This window comes from Ranitomeya variabilis, chromosome 2, assembly GCF_051348905.1.
Source record: "Ranitomeya variabilis isolate aRanVar5 chromosome 2, aRanVar5.hap1, whole genome shotgun sequence".
Lineage (NCBI taxonomy): Eukaryota > Metazoa > Chordata > Amphibia > Anura > Dendrobatidae > Ranitomeya > Ranitomeya variabilis.
In genome coordinates this window covers 734,124,809-734,144,593 of record NC_135233.1, presented here as the reverse complement: position 1 = coordinate 734,144,593, position 19,785 = coordinate 734,124,809, and the positions used below count along the sequence as shown (strand labels likewise).

Here is a 19,785-nt window from a genome sequence, read left to right as displayed (position 1 = left end):
ATGATTCCAAATCTGATGCAACCTATCCACCACAACATCCACTCCAGGACAGTCAGAAGGCTCCACCTGACCCGAGGAAAAACGAGGATGAAACCCTGAATTACAAAAAAAAGGCGAAACCAAAGTAGCAGAACTAGCCCGATTATTAAGGGCAAACTCGGCCAATGGCAAAAAAGTCACCCAGTCGTCCTGATCAGTAGAAACAAAACATCTTAAATAGGTTTCCAAAGTCTGATTAGTGCGCTCGGTTTGGCCATTCGTCTGAGGATGGAAGGCCGACGAAAAAGACAAATTAATGCCCATCTTGGCACAAAAGGTCCGCCAAAATCTAGACACAAACTGGGATCCTCTGTCGGAAACAATATTTTCAGGGATCCTGTGCAAACGAACCACATTTTGAAAAAACAGAGGAACCAACTCGGAGGAGGAAGGCAACTTAGGCAAGGGCACCAAATGGACCATTTTAGAAAAACGATCACACACCACCCAAATGACCGACATTCTCTGAGAGACAGGGAGATCTGAAATAAAATCCATGGAAATGTGCGTCCAAGGCCTCTTCGGGACAGGCAAAGGTAACAACAAGCCACTGGCACGAGAACAGCAAGGCTTAGCCCGAGCACAAATTCCACAAGACTGCACAAAGGAACGCACATCCCGCGACAAGGAAGGCCACCAGAAGGACCTAGCCACCAAATCTCGTACCAAAAATCCCAGGATGGCCTGCCAACACCGAAGAATGAACCTCGGAAATAACTCTGCTGGTCCATCTATCCGGGACAAACAGTCTCTCCGGTGGACAACGGTCAGGTCTATCCGCCTGAAACTCCTGCAGCACTCGTCGCAAATCTGGGGAGATGGCAGACAAAATCACCCCTTCTCTGAGAATACCAGCTGGCTCAGAATCACCAGGAGAGTCAGGCACAAAACTCCTAGAAAGAGCATCAGCCTTCACATTCTTCGAACCAGGCAGGTATGAGACCACGAAATCAAAACGAGAGAAAAACAACGACCAACGAGCCTGTCTAGGGTTCAGCCGTTGGCCGACTCGAGATAAATCAAATTCTTGTGATCAGTCAAGACCACCACACGATGCTTAGCTCCCTCGAGCCAATATCGCCACTCCTCAAATGCCCACTTCATAGCCAACAACTCCTGATTACCAACATCATAATTCCGCTCGGCAGGTGAAAACTTTCCTGAAAAGAAAGCACATGGCTTCATCACAGAGCCATCAGAGCTTCTCTGCGACAAAACAGCCCCCGCTCCAATCTCAGAAGCATCAACCTCGACCTGGAAAGGTAGGGAGACGTCTGGCTGACATAAGACCGGAGCCGAAGAAAACCGGCGCTTCAGCTCCCGAAAGGCCTCCACAGCCGCAGGAGACCAATTAGTAACATCAGAACCCTTCTTGGTCAAATCCGTCAATGGCTTAACAACACCAGAAAAATTAGCGATGAAGCGACGGTAAAAATTAGCAAAACCCAAGAACTTCTGAAGACTCTTAACAGATGTAGGCTGAGTCCAGTCATGAATAGCCTGAACCTTGACTGGGTCCATCTCAATAGCAGAAGGAGAAAAAATGAAACCCAAAAAAGAGACCTTCTGGACTCCAAAAAGACATTTTGAGCCCTTCACAAATAAAGCATTGGCACGCAAGACCTGAAACACCATCCTGACCTGCTTAACATGGGACTCCCAATCATCCGAAAAAAACAGAATATCATCCAGATACACAATCATAAATTTATCCAGATATTCGCGGAAGATGTCGTGCATAAAGGACTGAAAGACAGAAGGAGCGTTAGAAAGTCCAAAAGGCATCACCAAGTACTCAAAATGGCCTTCGGGCGTATTAAATGCAGTTTTCCATTCATCACCCTGCTTAATACGCACAAGGTTATACGCACCACGAAGATCTATCTTGGTGAACCAACTAGACCCCCTAATGCGAGCAAACAGATCAGATAACAATGGCAAAGGATACTGAAATTTGACCGTGATTTTGTTTAGAAGGCGATAATCAATACAAGGTCTCAAGGAACCATCCTTCTTAGCCACAAAAAAGAACCCCGCACCAAGAGGGGAGGAGGAGGGGCGAATAAGTCCTTTCTCCAAAGACTCCTTTATATAACTCTGATAGCTGCATGCCCCGGCACTGACAAATTGAAAAGTCGTCCCTTAGGAAACTTACTACCAGGAATCAAATTTATAGCACAATCCCTATGAGGAGGTAGAGAACTGAGTTTGGGCTCATCAAATACATCCTGGTAATCTGACAAAAACGCAGGGACCTCAGAAGGAGTGGATGAAGCAATTGACACCACAGGAGCGTCGCCATGAATTCCCTGACAACCCCAACTTGACACAGACATTGCTTTCCAATCCAGGACTGGATTATGAGTCTGCAACCATGGCAGGCCCAACACGACAACATCATGCAAATTATGCAATACAAGAAAGCGAATCACCTCCTGATGAACAGGAGTCATGCACATGGTCACTTGTGTCCAGTACTGAGGTTTATTCGTAGCCAATGGTGTAGCATCAATTCCCCTTAGTGGAATAGGGAATTTTAAAGGCTCCAAAACAAAACCACAGCACCTGGCAAATGACAAATCCATCAGACTCAGGGCAGCACCTGAATCCACAAAAGCCATAACCGGGTAAGATGACAGGGAACAAATCAGGATAACAGACAAAATAGGCTGTAAAGTACCGATGGTGACAGATTTATCAATCTTTTTTGTGCGCTTAGAGCATGCTGAGATAATATGAGCTGAGTCACCACAGTAAAAGCACAACCCATTTTGCCGTCTATAATTTTGCCATTCACTTCTGGTCAGAATTCTATCACATTGCATAGACTCAGGTGTCTGTTCAGAAGACACCGCCAAATGGTGCGCAGGTTTGCGCTCCCGCAAACGCCGGTCAATCTGAATGGCCAGAGTCATTGACTCATTCAGACCTGCAGGCGTAGGGAACCCCACCATGACATTCTTAATGGCTTCAGAAAGACCTTTTCTGAAATTTGCAGCCAGGGCACACTCATTCCATTGAGTAAGCACCGACCATTTCCGAAATTTCTGGCAGTACACCTCTGCATCATCTTGCCCCTGAGAGAGGGCCAACAACGCTTTTTCAGCCTGGTTCTCAAGATTAGGTTCCTCATAGAGCAATCCAAGGGCCAGAAAAAACGCATCCACACTGAGCAATGCAGGATCCCCTGGAGCCAATGCGAAAGCCCAATCTTGAGGATCGCCACGCAAGAAAGAAATAATAATCTTAACTTGCTGAACAGAATCCCCAGAGGAACGAGGTTTCAAAGAAAGAAACAACTTGCAATTGTTCTTAAAATTCAGGAACCTAGATCTATCTGCAGAAAACAACTCCGGAATAGGTATTCTAGGCTCTGACATAGAACTGTGCACAACAAAATCCTGAATACTTTGTACCCTTGCAGCAAGATGATCTACACTGGAGGCTAAACTCTGGATATCCATATCAGCAGCTGAACTCAGAGCCACACCAAGATTAAGAGGAGGAGAGAAGCCAGACACACAGCAGCTAGACACACGGCAGCAAAAGAAAAAAAAAAAATATCTCCAAGCTTCTTTTCTCCTGCTTCTGCCATGCAATTAACACTTTATAGGCCGGCTGTACTGTTATGATCCTAGTGGCAAGGATCGCAGGTCGGACTAGCTAAGTAACTGAACAGACTACTAGCTCTGGGGAAGTGGTAACTAGATTGACCGCAACCTGATCCTATCCGCAAACAACTATAGGCAGCCGTGGAACGTTACCTAAAAAATCCTAGACGTCTCGTCACGGCCTGAGAAACTGACTATTCCTGGAGGGAAAGTAAGTCCTCACTTGCCTCAGTGGAAGACCCCAAAGGTATAGAATAGCCCCCCACAAATATTAACGGTGAGTCAAGGGGAAAGCACAAACGCAGAGATGAAATCAGATTTAGCAAATGAGGCCCGCTAATACTAGATAGCAGAAAATAGGAAGGAAACTGTGCGGTCAATAAAAAACCCTATTCAAAATATCCACGCAGAGATTGCTCGAGCCCCCGCACCAACTAACGGTGCGGGGGAAGCAACTCCGTACCCCAGAGCTTACCAGCAAAAAGAAATCACATGTTAGCAAGCTGGACTAGACTCATCATACACAGAAATCATATTGCAGGCAGATGAGCAAAAAATATTCAAACAGAACTTAGCTTATCCTGAAGAGGCAGAAAACGAGATAATCAGGAGTAATCAGAATAGCACTGAATACATTGACAGCCGGCAACAAGTGGAAGTGAAGCAGAGCTAAATAGGAGCCTCCCTGGTGAATAACGAGGCAGCTGATCCAGCAGACCCGCAGGATAATAAACCAAACCACCAGGGGGAGCCAAAAAACCAAAGTCACACAATACCATCTGTGACCACAAGAGGGAGCCTGAAAACAGAGTTCACAACAGCCAGGGCCCCGGGCTGTTCAGACTCTGTGGGCCCCCCGGTCATGCGACGGTGTCATCATATACCTGAACCAGATTATTCCAGAAAAATACCGTATTTTTCGGACTATAAGACGCACCGGACTATAAGGCGCACCCAGGTTTTAGAGGTGGAAAATGGTGAAAAAAAATATTTGAAGCAAAAAAAATGTGGTAAAATATTTAATAACATAAATAACATACTATTATATGTGGTGTTATTATATATAATAGTATGTTATTATGTTGGAAGCTGCAGGACCAGTGTGGTGTCTGTACAGTACTATATGAAGATGCTGGAGGGTGAGTATAAGAATGGGGGCACAGGGCTTATATTGAAAGCACCACTCCAGCGCTGCAAAATAGCACTGGAGTGCTGCTTTAAAATCCCATGGGAGAACTATAACTCCCAGCATGTCCTGCAGATCCTATGACATGCTGGGAGTTATAGTTCACCACAGGAGTGGCAGAGTGCTTTATTGTGTATTGTAAAGACTAAACTCTTAATTGTGGCAGCCTGCCAGCCACTGTGGTGAGGTAAAAGCATCCCATGACTGCACACAGAGCCCTCCCTCTTGTTGCCTCTCCGCAGCACAGGTTTTGAGGAAGCCTGCAGATTCTAGTGGAGAGCCTGAAGGACCTGTGATGATGTCAAGAAGAGGGAGGGCTCTGAGCTGCCATGTGATGCTCCAGCCCGCCCACTTCTGACATCACACAAGTCCTGTTTGTGCACAGCACTCGGCATCCAGGCATGGCAGGCAGGTATACAGCGATCTCCTCTCCGCTCTGGCCCCTGCTGCTGCCTCCTCCCCAGGACACACAAATCTCCCTAGCTGCTGCAGGAATCAGCGCTGAGGAAGCCATGCGTGTCCCTGCTTAAGTGCAGTATTCATTTGCTGCTCCTGGCTCACCGCTCAGCTGATCGGTGGGCGGGGAGCCGCTAATGAATAGTCACTGCACTTAATCATCGGGACCACATGGTTTTCCCAGCGCTGATTCCGGGCAGCGGGGACATCCTGAAGTGGGATAACAGTGCGATCCCACTCACTGCTGCCCCCCTCCCCACATGCTACATCCGTACCATAAGACGCACCCACACTTTCCTCCCAAATTTTGAGGAAAAAAAGTGCATCTTATGGTCGGAAAAATACGGTAGTTGCTGAGTGAAACTCCACTTCTCACCTATCACACATTAAGGGGTCATACTCACTTGCGTGAAATACGTCCGAGTCTCGCATGTTAAAACCCGGCTCTGCTGCCGGCACTCCAGAGCGGAGCGTGAGGCTGCATAGCAATACATGGAGCTGCACGCTCTGCTCCCAAGTGCCGCCGGCAGAGCCGGGTGTTACCATGCGAGACTCGGCCGTATTTCACGCAAGTGAGTATGAGCTCTTAACAGTTCTCATCACCAGATCACACATATAACCGGCAGCTTTTGTTTTGGCCAAAAGATTTTTCAAGCCGCCACCATAACACGGTAGACACTTTTGGCCGGGCCCTACTCTATTGTAATCTATTAAATATTTGTTAAAATGTGCAATACAATTTAGGTATATTTTTATTTATTTTTCAATTTTTAAAATGACCAATAATATCACATACAAGGAACAAATACAACACCATGACCAGACCACATATTACCACCACTGACCGAATAATATCACATGCAAAGAACAAATACCACCGCAGCATGACCAGACCACATATTACCACCACTGACCGAATAATATCACATGCAAAGAACAAATACCACCGCACCATGACCAGACCACATATTACCACCACAAAGTGACCAAATAGCACATACAAGGGACAAATACCACAACACCATGACCAGACCACATATTACCACCACATAGTGACTGAATACTACAATACTGATCAGTAATAAAAAAAAACACAGTACTATCAACATAAGTGCCAGTATTCACAGGAGATCTGTACTTAGTATGCAGTGTCTGTGTAGAGGTAATACAGTGATCACCGGTGACATTATACACAGGACCTCTGTATATAGTATACAGTGTATAGTGTCAGTGTATTGGTAACACACTGACTCACCAGTGACGTCTCTAGGTGAAGTCCTTCATCTTTCATCCAGCACAGACCGCCATCACTTCATCCAGCCAGGGCTCGTCTCTGCAGGAAATAACAGTTATCTCGAGCTCCGCTTGCAGAACACGTTAATTAATTTTTCCCAACTTCTACATTACACCACATGAAGAAAAAAAGGCGACATAGTGTCACTCTGCACAGTAACAGGACCGCCCCCCATTTAAAACAGTATACTCAAAAAATAAAATAAATACATCACTGCAGTAATAATATCCCTTAATTAGCCCCTATGGTAATAATAATATCCCCCATCCTGGCCCCGTGTATCTCATTCCTGGCTCCAGCCATATGTTTTCGCATCCTGCCCTCATGAGTATCCATCCTGCCCCATATGATCTCCCCATCCTGCCCCATCGGTCTCCATCGTATCCATCCTGCCCCATGATCCTGCACTATCTGACTCCAATCCTGCCCAATTTCTTTCATTCTGCCCCGTGTCTCCAATCATGCCTCATGTGTGTCCAGCATCTCTGCCCCCCAGTGTGTCCAGCATCTTTGCCCCCAATGTGTCCAGCATCTCTGCCCCCAATGTGTCCAGCATTTCTGCCACCAATGTGTCCAGCATCTCTGCCCCCAATGTGTCCAGCATTCTGGCCCGGGTCCCCCGGATTGCCGCCCCCTCTGCCCAACGGGCCAATATGCCAGTCAGGGCAATAATGCCCTGGTGGTGGCGGTCAATCTTAGCTGTAGCCCAGGGCCCCCCCACACCACTGGGCCCTGGGCTACCGCCCAGATTGACCTCATTATAATCCGCCCCTGTCTAGACCGCAGCTGAGGCATACAGGTAAGGCCGGTTTAACCATTTAATTACCTGTATATCTTAAATTTGTCCACTGGGGTGATAGATTCCCTTTAAATATTTTTATTGGGTTTTAACAAAATTGATATGAAAACAGAACATATTTAGTGCTGATGCATCACACACAAATTGGATTACAAAATTATTTGAGCACACGTTGTAATGTAACAAAATAGGTAAGAAGCTAAGGGAGTGAATACTTGCGCAAGCTACTGTATAAGTTTCCTGTCCTTGGAGGTGGACTCTTTCTCAGATGATATTTTATGTTTGCAGAGTCCACACAGCAAATCCCCCGCGTCTGGATCTAACCTATGGCCAGGTTTACACAAACTTTTTTTTTTTTTTATTTATTTTTTTTTATTTTTATTTTACAGCATAAATCATTTACAAAACCATTTTACAGTTTTTTTATGTGACAGAATTGCAATGTATCCGTAAAAATTTGATGTTATGCTATGGTTCCGTATTGCATCTGATTTTTTTTTTTTTTGCACACCTTGATTTGAGTCTGACGTGACATATGGAAGAAACTAAGGCCGGCCTCACACTAGCGAGTTTTACGGACGTATGAGCGCATAAACTACGTCCGTAAAACTCGCAAAATAAACTGCACAATTATTCTCAATGGGGCTGCTCCTATTAGCCGTATATTACGGTTCAGTATTATACGGCTTTCTACGGCCGTACAAAATCGCAGCATGCTGCGTTTGTCACCGTATTGCGCAAAAAAAATCGCCAATGAAAGTCTATGGGGGCGAGAAAAATACGGATTCCACACTGACCAGCAGTGTGACTTGCGAGAAATACGCAGCGGTGTTAGTGAAAAGTCGGTAATTCAATTGCCGGCTTTTCATTTCTCCTGCACAAACCCGACATGATATGAGACATGGTTTTCATACAGTAAACCATCTCATATCCCCTTTTTTTTTGCATATTCCACACTACTAATGTTAGTAGTGTGTATGTGCAAAATTTCAGCGCTGTAGCTGCTGAAATAAAGGGTTAAATGGCGGAAAAAATTGGCGTGGGCTCCCGCGCAATTTTCTCCGCCAGAATGGTAAAGCCAGTGACCGAGGGCAGATATTAATAGCCAGGAGAGGGTCCATGGTTATTGGCCCCCCGTGGCTACAAACATCTGCCCCCAGCCACCCCAGAAAAGGCACATCTGGAAGATGCGCCTATTCTGGCACTTGGCCACTCTTCCCACTCCCTGTAGCGGTGGGATATGGGGTAATGACTAATGAAGGGTTAATGCCACCTTGCTATTGGAAGGTGACATTAAGCCAGATTAATAATGGAGAGGCGTCAATTATGACACCTATCCATTATTAATCCAATTGTAGGAAAGGGTTAATAAACACACACACACGATTTAAAAGTATTTTAATGAAATAAACACAGCGGTTGTTGTAATAATTTATTGTTCTCTCAATCCATCAGGAACACCCTCGCTTGGAAAAATAAGAAACGCACAAGATACATACCTTCTGGTGAACCGTCTCGTCCCACGAAGTAATCCATCTGAAGGGGTTAACTAATATTACAGGCAGGAGCCCTGCTATAATGCAGCTGTGCTCCGTGCCTGTAATCCGCGGCGAATGAATGAAATGTAGGTCATTGACCTACATTTCCTTCAGTCGCGGTGATGCGCCCCTGCTGGATGTCCTCATATGACCTGGAGCGTGGGAAAAAGTTCCCAGGCTGCAGTTCATGAGAACATCCAGCAGAGGGCGCCTCACCGCGACTGAAGGAAATGTAGGTCAATGACCTACATTTCATTCATTCGCCGGGGATTACAGGCACGGAGCACAGCTGCATTATAGCAGGGCTCCTGCCTGTAATATTAGTTAACCCCTTCAGATGGATTACTTCGTGGGACGAGACGGTTCACCAGAAGGTATGTATCTTGTGCGTTTCTTATTTTTCCAAGCGAGGGTGTTCCTGATGGATTGAGAGAACAATAAATTACTACAACAACCGCTGTGTTTATTTCATTAAAATACTTTTAAATCATGTGTGTGTGTTTTTTTAACCCTTTCAAACAATTGGATTAATAATGGATAGGTGTCATAATTGACGCCTCTCCATTATTAATCTGGCTTAATGTCACCTTCCAATAGCAAGGTGGCATTAACCCTTCATTACCCCATATCCCACCGCTACAGGGAGTGGGAAGAGAGTGGCCAAGTGCCAGAATAGGCGCATCTTCCAGATGTGCCTTTTCTGGGGTGGCTGGGGGCAGATGTTTGTAGCCACGGGGGGGCCAATAACCATGGACCCTCTCCTGGCTATTAATATCTGCCCTCGGTCACTGGCTTTACCATTCTGGCGGAGAAAATTGCGCGGGAGCCCACGCCAATTTTTTCCGCCATTTAACCCTTTATTTCAGCAGCTACAGCGCTGAAATTTTGCACATACACACTACTAACATTAGTAGTGTGGAATATGCAAAAAAAAAGGGGATATGAGATGGTTTACTGTATGAAAACCATGTCTCATATCCTGTCGGGTTTGTGCAGGAGAAATGAAAAGCCGGCAATTGAATTACTGGCTTTTCACAGATATCGCGCTGAATGAAATCTAAATACAGAATATATATATATGTGTCTCAATGACATATATATATATATATATATATACTGTATATATGTTTTCCCGAACATTTGAGCACATAAATCCATTAGATGTCGGTTTTGCAAGCCTGCGCGAAAATCTCGCAGTACGGATGCCATACGGATTACATACGGAGGATGCCATGCGCAAAATACGCTGACACACCCTGACTACGGATCAATATTTTGGGAACATTTCTCCGTATTACGGCCGTAGTACGGACGTATAATACGTGGCGTATTGTCTTACGCCCAGTGTGAGGCCGGCCTTATGCATGCTGCGACTTTTATTTTCATATGTACATTCGGTCAGTGAAAAGAAAAACCCTTGTTTGCACTGTCGCATTAAAGAGCATTGGTATTAGTCCGTTGTCCGATTTTTTTTTTTTATTATTTTTTATTTTTTTTTATTATTTTTTTCCCCACGGGCAGCATTTGGATCAAAAATGCGCTTGTGTGAATGAGCCCTAAAGGTGAATATCCACAATTAAACACCATATTTATTTTGGATCCAGGATGTGTCTTATACAGCTCTGAATTAATGATGTGTTCAATAGAGATATTGGTAATGCTTCTACTGGTCCCAGCAAACACGTGATAACTGGGACAGCTGTCACTGAGATTTATTTGTTAATTCCAGTGGTTATCCAGCGCCTCTCACTTCTGCTGATGTGGGGCTGCCAACAGGGCTGTGGAGTCAGTAAGCCAAACCTCCGAATCCTCAATTTCCATGACACCGACTCCACCAAAATGGGCTCTGACTCCACGACTCTGACTCCACAGCCCTGATTGGCAAGTCTTGCATATAACCAGCAAATATACACTTGTCCTACCTGATGGCCATACATGAGTCCCTGTAAGTGACCGACGACACAACATCAGCAGCATGTCTGACGTCCCAATGCAGAAGTGAAGGGTGGTGGATGAAACGCCTTCATTCACAAAATAAATGCAGTATTAAGGGATGAAAACACAACAATACTACAATATTGCCTAAACATCTTTTGCTTTATGATTGCTGCCTACTCCTGTAAAGGTCCAAGGAAGGAACTGAGTATGTTTCTCTGTTTGGATCATGTGGACTTTTTGACAGTTCCTATTTATTGCCTTTTAGGTAGCGGTTTTATCTATTGGTAATATTGTGACTTGGTACCAGAATCAAAGTGATCACAGAAGATGCACTCGTCACGTGATAATAGATCAGATCCTTTTTATAAACCGCCCAATTCTGCCCAAAAGACAAGTGCTGAAATCATAAATGAAGCCAGAAATTCTCTTCGAACCCTTAAAACCAAAAGACCATTCACTCCAAGAGAAGATCAAAGAAAACTGTTTGGAGCTTTATCATCTAGGACACTGGACAGCAGACCACCGTCCTCTTTTAGGTAGGTGATCAGGTTTCCTGTATAACTATAATTAATGCAGAATAAACAGATGCAAACCCCACTTTATGAAATTCCTCATGTCTTCTGCATTATGTTCTCTTCTAGCAGCCTATATAAGTAAATTTATCATTGTTTTATTAAGTCTATTAATAATTTGAATTTCTTTTACGTTTTCTTTTGCTGTCATTGTGAACACATGCTCTGAGATGTTTGTTCTTGTTCTAGATTTGAAGAACTGAGTTAATAGTAATCTTTGTCAAACACGTTATGACCTTAGTAGATAAATGTGAAATATTTGATAAAAATTAGATATTTCAGAACTACAACTCTGTTACCCCTCTGTGCAGTTTCTAAACATTTTTAGGAACTCAACAACTATTGATTTCTATATTTGTGTACTGTGGGGAATCTGTCTCTTTGGTATCCATAGCAGATACAGCAGTAATTAGGTCAGGTCCAACCAGGTGAAGTTGATTTTTTTTCATAAAACTCCACAGGACTACAAACAAAACACAGCCTTGACTTGGCACAAACGAGCAACAGAATATAAACAGTTCATATGGTAATACGGCCTTACCCATTTAGACACAAGTTCATATAACCGCTTAGTACATAGCATGCAAATTGCCTCTTCTGAGAAAAAGAGGACTTAAACTCTATAGCGCCACCTGTTGGAAGTAGCGATCCTACAAGTCACAGTCAACCCTCTAACGAGTCGTGAGGCAATTTGCATATTATATTTCCCAGAGGAGCACTGCACGGCGAATAAGCCTCCTTACCTTGACAAGCCAGAGATGGTATGTCACTCTCCATAAGGAGAAACGATACCCCTTAGACCCTAGTACATGGCAAAAATTAATAGTTAGACATTTGGCAGAGGCTGGCAAGTCCACAAACGGGTCTTTTCACCTTCACACACAAAGACTATTATGGACCATCTCGGCTGCCCTTTTATGCCAGCTGGGATGAGATGAAGCAGTCCTACCCAGCTCTTTGTCATTCCCAAAACCCAAACCCAAAATGAGGACCCATCAAAATAAACTCAGCACGATCTCTGCTGTAGCCTTCTGTCTGGGTTTCACATCACTGAGGCTAGGCACCTCGGTGACATATCCACTCCATCCAGGACCTGTCCAGATGCTCTTTTACTGTGCGTGTGTATGTATGTATGTATATGTGTGTGTGATATATATATATATATATATATATATATATATATATATATATATATATATATATATATATATATATATATATATATATATATATATATATATATAGTACAGACCAAAAGTTTGGACACACCTTCTCGTTTAAAGATTTTTCAGTATTTTCATGACTATGAAAATTGTAAATTCACACTGAAGGCATCAATACTATGAATTAACACATGTGGAATTATATACTTAACAAAAAAGTGTGAAACAACTGAAATTATGTCTTATATTCTAGGTTCTTCAAAGTAGCTACCTTTTGCTTTGATGACTGCTTTGCACACTCTTGGCATTCTCTTGATGAGCTTCAAGAGGTAGTCACCGGGAATGGTCTTCCAACAATCTTGAAGGAGTTCCCAGAGATGCTTAGCACTTGTTGGCTCTTTTCCCTCCAGTCCGTGGTCCAGCTCACCCCAAACCATCTCGATTGAGTTCAGGTCTGGTGACTGTGGAGGCCAAGTCATCTGGCGTAGCACCCCATCACTCTCCTTCTTGGTCAAATAGCCCTTACACAGCCTGGAGGTGTGTTTGGGGTCATTGTCCTGTTGAAAAATAAATGATGGCCCAACTAAACGCAAATCGGATGGAATGGCATGCTGTCTCAAGATGCTGTGGTAGCCATGCTGGTTCAGTATGCCTTCAATTTTGAATAAATCCCCAACAGTGTCACCAGCAAAGCACTATCACACCTCCTCCTCCATGCTTCACGGTGGGAACCAGGCTTGTAGAGTCCATCCGTTCACCTTTTCTGCGTCGCACAAAGACACGGTGGTTGGAACCAAAGATTGGAATCAAATTTGGACTCATCAGACCAAAGCACAGATTTCCACTGGTCTAATGTCCATTCCTTGTGTTCTTTAGCCCAAACAAGTCTATTCTGCTTGTTGCCTGTCCTTAGCAGTGGTTTCCTGGCAGCTATTTTCCCATGAAGGCCTGCTGCACAAAGTCTCCTCTTAACAGTTGTTGTAAAGATGTGTCTGCTGCTAGAACTCTGTGTGGCATTGACCTGGTCTCTAATCTGAGCTTTTGTTAAACTGTGATTTCTGACGCTAGTGACTCGGATTAACTTATCCTCAGAAGCAGAGGTGACTCTTGGTCTTCCTTTCCTTGGGCGGTCCTCATGTGAGCCAGTATCTTTGTAGCACTTGATGGTTTTTGCCACTGCACTTGGGGACACTTTCAAAGTTTTCCCAATTTTTCGGACTGATTGACCATCATTTCTTAAAGTAATGAGGGCAACTCGTTTTTCTTTACTTAGCTGCTTTTTTCTTGCCATAATACAAATTCTAACAGTCTATTCAGTAGGACTATCAGCTGTGTATCCACCAGACTTCTGCACAACACAACTGATGGTCCCAACCCCATTTATAAGGCAAGAAATCCCACTTATTAAACCTGACAGGGCACACCTGTGAATTGAAAACCATTCCCGGTGACTACCTCTTGAAGCTCATCAAGAGAATGCCAAGAGTGTGCAAAGCAGTCATCAGAGCAAAAGGTGGCTACTTTGAAGAACCTAGAATATAGGACATAATATCAGTTGTTTCACACTTTCCACATGTGTTAATTCATAGTTCTGATGCCTACAGTGTGAATGTACAATTTTCATGGTCATGAAAATACAGAAAAATCTTTAGATTTGAAGGTGTGTCCCAAAAATTTTTTTTCATAAAACTTACAGTAATAGATGAGATGAAGATTCTTAGCGCATAAATTGGCCAATTCATGTGTGCCCATCAACCACGGCAAGGTGATCTCCCTTTGATGGGTCCTACTCTACCGTACATGCCACTTTTGGGCCACCAGCCTACAACTATGGACAAAACATGTCACTCTGGGCTAAACCTACAATTTATGGGCAGGTAGAGTTGAGTACCGCCACCTGCAAGGTCAATGGGAGGAGTGCAAGATCAGTCTGGACGCAGCCACATCCAATAACTATATATATGTATGTATGTATGTATGTATGTATGTGTATATGTGTATATATATATATATATATATATATATATATATATATATATATATATATATATATATTATATATAGTGAGATCGCACTCACTAACGGGTAGGGGATTACTCGCTTGGCACGGGAATCAAGCACACGGGCACCAATTTTCAACACAAATCAGTCCATACGGTTTATTTTCAAGTCATAAACCGCACCATATCATTGGCTTGCATTATTTATCCCTTCGCTGCAACTAAATACGCTGGTCCTCTTCTGACCAGTTGCCATCGGTTACCACACAGTTCATAGAAACAATTAGCACCAACAGACTATGGTACCTTATGGGAGCTCCTGCCCCACCTGCTGACTCCTTGTCAGTCCTCTCTCTTGGGAAAGCTGCCTCACGGGGATCACCAACTTGCCTGGTCAGCACACATTAGTCAGTCCAGACCCACCGAAGGACTGTAGCTTCCCCACACAGTAGCTGTCACTGGCTCTGCAGATCCCTGTCCTCACCTCGTGCTGTTCAGGGATCCGGTCCTACTCCCAGGACCTCCCAACACCCAGGTTACTCAGGTTAACACAGGTGGCCAGTCCGGGTACTATTCAGGACGTCCATCCCCGGCTGGGACCGTCCAATACCCAGGCCACCAGTAGCAAAGTCTCACCACGTGCTCTTCAGGGCTAGCACGCCCAACACAGAGGTTTCTATCAGGACCTTGTACCTGTACCATACAGGTCTACACACTCAGACCATGTGACCCACACCCTGGTCTCATTATATACCTGTAACCACTCCCCTGGGTGGGAGTGTGGGTGTGTGGCTAGTTTGTCCCGCCCATCTCACATAACTAGCCCTGCCAGCCTCCCATGACTATTATATAACACTATACTTGTAGGACTACAGGTCCCAGAACACTACATCGCATCAGGCTGGCAGCGCAGAGTCTCCTCCTCTGCGACACACATATCGGCCATTCACCACAATGCCGGACTTTGTCACATCATGACATCCATGCATGCAACTGCCATGCACTCTCACAGCCTCAATACGCCTCCGTGCGTGTACTGGGGAGACCATGCAGCGCCCCTTACCTGTTACAGGGGTCACTGCATCACAAAATATATATATATATATATATATAATTGTCTAAGGGTTTTCTGTCTGTCTGTCTGTGTGTCTGTCCTGGAAATCCCGCGTCACTTGATTGGTCGAGGCCTGACGGCCTCGACCAATCAGCGACGGGCACAGCATGGCGACGATGATGTCATAATGGAAATCCCGCGTCTCTGGCGGCCTCGACCAATCAGCGACGGGCACAGTATCGACGTAGATGTCATAATGGTTGCCATGGCGATGATGATGTCATAAAGGTTGCCTCGACCAATCAGCAACGGGCACAGTCTGCCGCGAATTCTTGAATCATCATTGTCCATATACTACGGGGACATGCATATTCTAGAATACCCGATGCGTTCGAATCGGGCCACAATCTAGTGTGTATATGTATGTATGTATGTATATATATATATATATATATATATATATATATATATATATATATATATATATATATATATATATATATATATATATATATATATATATATATATAAAATTTATTATACACAGTGGGTACGGAAAGTATTCAGACCCCTTTACATTTTTCACTCTTTTTCATTGAAAACATTTGGTATGTTAATTTTTTTCTCATTAATGTACACTCTGCACCCCATCTTGTCTGAATAAAACAGAAATGTAGTAATTTTTGCAAATGTATTAAAAAAGAAAAACTGAAATATCACATGGCCATAAGTATTCAGACCCTTTGCTCAGTATTGAGTAGAAGCGCCCTTTTGAGCTAGTACAGCCATGAGTCTTCTTGGGAATGAAGCAACAAGTTTTTCACGTCACATTGGATTAAGGGTAAGTTCACACTGGGCTTTTTTGTTGCTTTTTATGATAATTTTCAGCTGCTTTTTACAGTATCAGCAACGCCAATGAGATTTCAGAGATCTTATGCCCACACTGTTTTTTTGTCCTCAGTATTTTTTGCTTTGCATGATTTTTTGGACATAGAGCATGTCACTTCTTTCAGTGTTTTTTCAGTGTTTTTTACCCATTGAATTGGATGGAAAAAAAGCATGAAAAACCGCACCACAATCACTGCATTTTTACCGCAGCTTATTTCCTGCCAAGCATTCATTTTACTGCAGGAAAAAAAACCGCAGCAAAAACGCCCAGTGTGAACATGGCCTAAGACCGCAGCTGTTAAAATATCATTATAAAGCAGCATGGTATTTGAAGCTGCTAAGTGCCTCTGTAGTCCCATGTACCTCCAAGGTGTAGGATCCTCCGGAGGCTTGTAGTTGTGCATAAACTTACTATTCAGCCAAGTGGTGGAGTCATGTTTTGGGCTGGAATCATGGGAAGAGAGTTGGTAGGGTTAAGGTCATTGATGGTGTGAAAATAGCCCTGACAAAGTGTAGAGAGTTTATGACAGACCATTTTCTTTTATGGTACGAAAAGAATCATGCCATCCATAGCAAAATCACGAATTTCAATTCACCACCTCATAGTGCAAAGAATACCTCTGAGCAGTGGGTAACTACAAAATTACGGTGCAAACATTCAAATGGGGCCCCCCATGCCAAAATATTTTCCACCCAAATTCAAATTTTCCCTATTTATTTCGCACACTATAGTTTTGTTGCAATGTTTTATAGTGCAATATTTAATAAATATAGGCATAGTTAACATACAGTATTTAAAGCAAAAAATATTCAAATTATACAGAAACAAAGGTCACACACCCTGGCACTGCCTGCCACCATTCTGCTCCAGGCCCCCCGCTCACCTGCTAGCTACTGCTGGTCACTCACCCTGGCACTGCCTGCCACGCCAGGGCTGCCACTAGGAATTTTGGGGCCCCATACTGGCAAAATTTTCGGGGCCCCCTTGAGACTCTGCCCAGACTCCACCCCTCAAACTGTCCACAGCCCCATCGCTTTCTTTTGGAAAAACTCCACTTCTTACCAATCATACATAAGTTCCCATCACCACATCAGACATATAGCCTGCAGCTCTTGTTTTGGCCAAAAGATTTTTTTAAGCCGCTACCACGACAAAGTAGACTCTTTTGGCCGAGTTCTACTCTACTCTATCCTATTAATCATATGTTAAAATATCCAATACAATTTAGGTATATTGTTATTTATTTTTCAATTTTTAAAATGACCGATTAATATCACATACACGGGACAAATACTACCGCACCATGACCAGACACCATATTACCACCACATGGTGACCAATAATACCACATACAAGGAACAAATACAACCACACGACCAGACCACATATTACCACCACATAGTGACCAAATAATACCACATACAAGGAACAAATACCGCCACACCATGGCCGGACAACATTATTATTATTATTATTATTATTATTTATTGTTATAGCGCCATTTATTCCATGGCGCTTTACAAGTGAGGAGGGGTATACATAATAAAAACAAGTACAATAATCTTGAACAATACAAGTCATAACTGGTACAGTAGGAGAGAGGACCCTGCCCGCGAAGGCTCACAATCTACAAGGGATGGGTGAGAATACAGTAGGTGAGGGTAGAGCTGGTCATGCAGCGGTTTGGTCGATCGGTGGTTACTGCAGGTTGTAGGCTTGTCGGAAGAGGTGGGTCTTCAGATTCTTTTTGAAGGTTTCGATGGTGGGCGAGAGTCTGATGTGTTGTGGTAGAGGGTTCCAGAGTAGGGGTGATACGCGAGAGAAATCTTGTATACGATTGTGGGAAGAGGAGATAAGAGGGGAGTAGAGAAGGAGATCTTGTGAGGATCGGAGGTTGCGTGCAGGTAAGTATCGGGAGACGAGGTCACAGATGTATGGAGGAGACAGGTTGTGGATGGCTTTGTATGTCATGGTTAGGGTTTTGTACTGGAGTCTCTGGGTAATGGGGAGCCAGTGAAGGGATTGACAGAGGGGAGAGGCCGGAGAATAGCGCGGGGACAGGTGGATTAGTCGGGCAGCAGAGTTTAGAATAGATTGGAGGGGTGCGAGAGTGTTTGAGGGGAGGCCACAGAGCAGGAGGTTGCTGTAGTCAAGGCGAGAGATGATGAGGGCATGGACTAGGGTTTTTGCAGATTCTTGGTTGAGGAATGAACGGATTCGTGCAATATTTTTGAGTTGAAGTCAGCAGGAAGTGGAAAGGGCTTGGATATGTGGTTTGAAGGAGAGATCAGCATCAAGGATAACCCCGAGGCAGCGAGCTTGTGGGACTGGGGAGAGTGGGCAGCCATTTACTGTAATGGATAGGTTCGTTGGGGGGGGTCACGTGAGATGGGGGAAAGATGATGAATTCTGTTTTGTCCATGTTAAGTTTCAGAAATTTAGCGGAGAAGAAGGATGAAATAGTGGACAGACATTAAGGGATTCTGGTTAGTAGGGAGGTGATATCTGGTCCAGAGATGTAGATCTGTGTGTCATCAGCATAGAGGTGATACTGAAAGCCATGAGATTCTATGAGCTGTCCCAGGCCAAAGGTGTAAACATATTACCACCACATAGTGACTGAATACTACAATACTGATCATGAATAAAAAAAACACAATACTAATATCACTATAAGTGTGATTATACACAGGAGATCTGTACTTAGTATGCAGTGTCTGTGTACAGGTAATACAGTGATTACCGGTGACATTATACACTGGAGTTCTGTATGCAATGTATAGTGTACAGGTAATACAGTGACCCAGGTGACATTATACACAGGAGCTCTGTATACAGTATTAGTGTACAGGTAATACAATGATCAACAGTGACATTATACACACAAGCTCTGTATATATTGAACAGGTTATACTGTGATCGATGACATTATACACAGGAGCTCTGTATCGTGTCAATGTAAAGGTAATACAGTGATCACTGGTGACATTGTACACAGGACCGCTGTATATAGTGTATAGTGTCAGTGTACAGGTAACACACTGCCAACCAGTGATGTCTTTAGGTGAAGTCCTTCATCTTTGGTTTTCATCTTCATTCAGCGCAGACCGTCATCACTTCTTCCAGCCAGTGCTCATCTCTGCAGGAAATAACAGTTAGCTAGAGCACCGCTTGCAGAACACATTATTTAATTTTTTTTCCCAACTTCTAAACTACACCAAATGAATAAAAAAAGGCAACAGCGTC

The 19,785-nt window shown here is 43.8% G+C and overlaps 1 protein-coding gene across 4 annotated transcripts in view; it reads left to right on the top strand.

Annotated features, from left to right (window-relative positions):
* ARMC2 (armadillo repeat containing 2) overlaps positions 1-19,785 on the top strand; it is a 193,542-nt gene that overhangs the window by 24,516 nt on the left and 149,241 nt on the right. For all 4 annotated transcript variants that reach the window (XM_077289590.1, XM_077289591.1, XM_077289589.1 and 1 more), the window contains exon 2: positions 11,127-11,397. In XM_077289590.1, coding sequence (XP_077145705.1) covers positions 11,189-11,397 — 209 coding nt within the window. In that variant the 5' untranslated portion in view covers positions 11,127-11,188. The remainder of the gene's footprint in view (positions 1-11,126; positions 11,398-19,785) is intronic.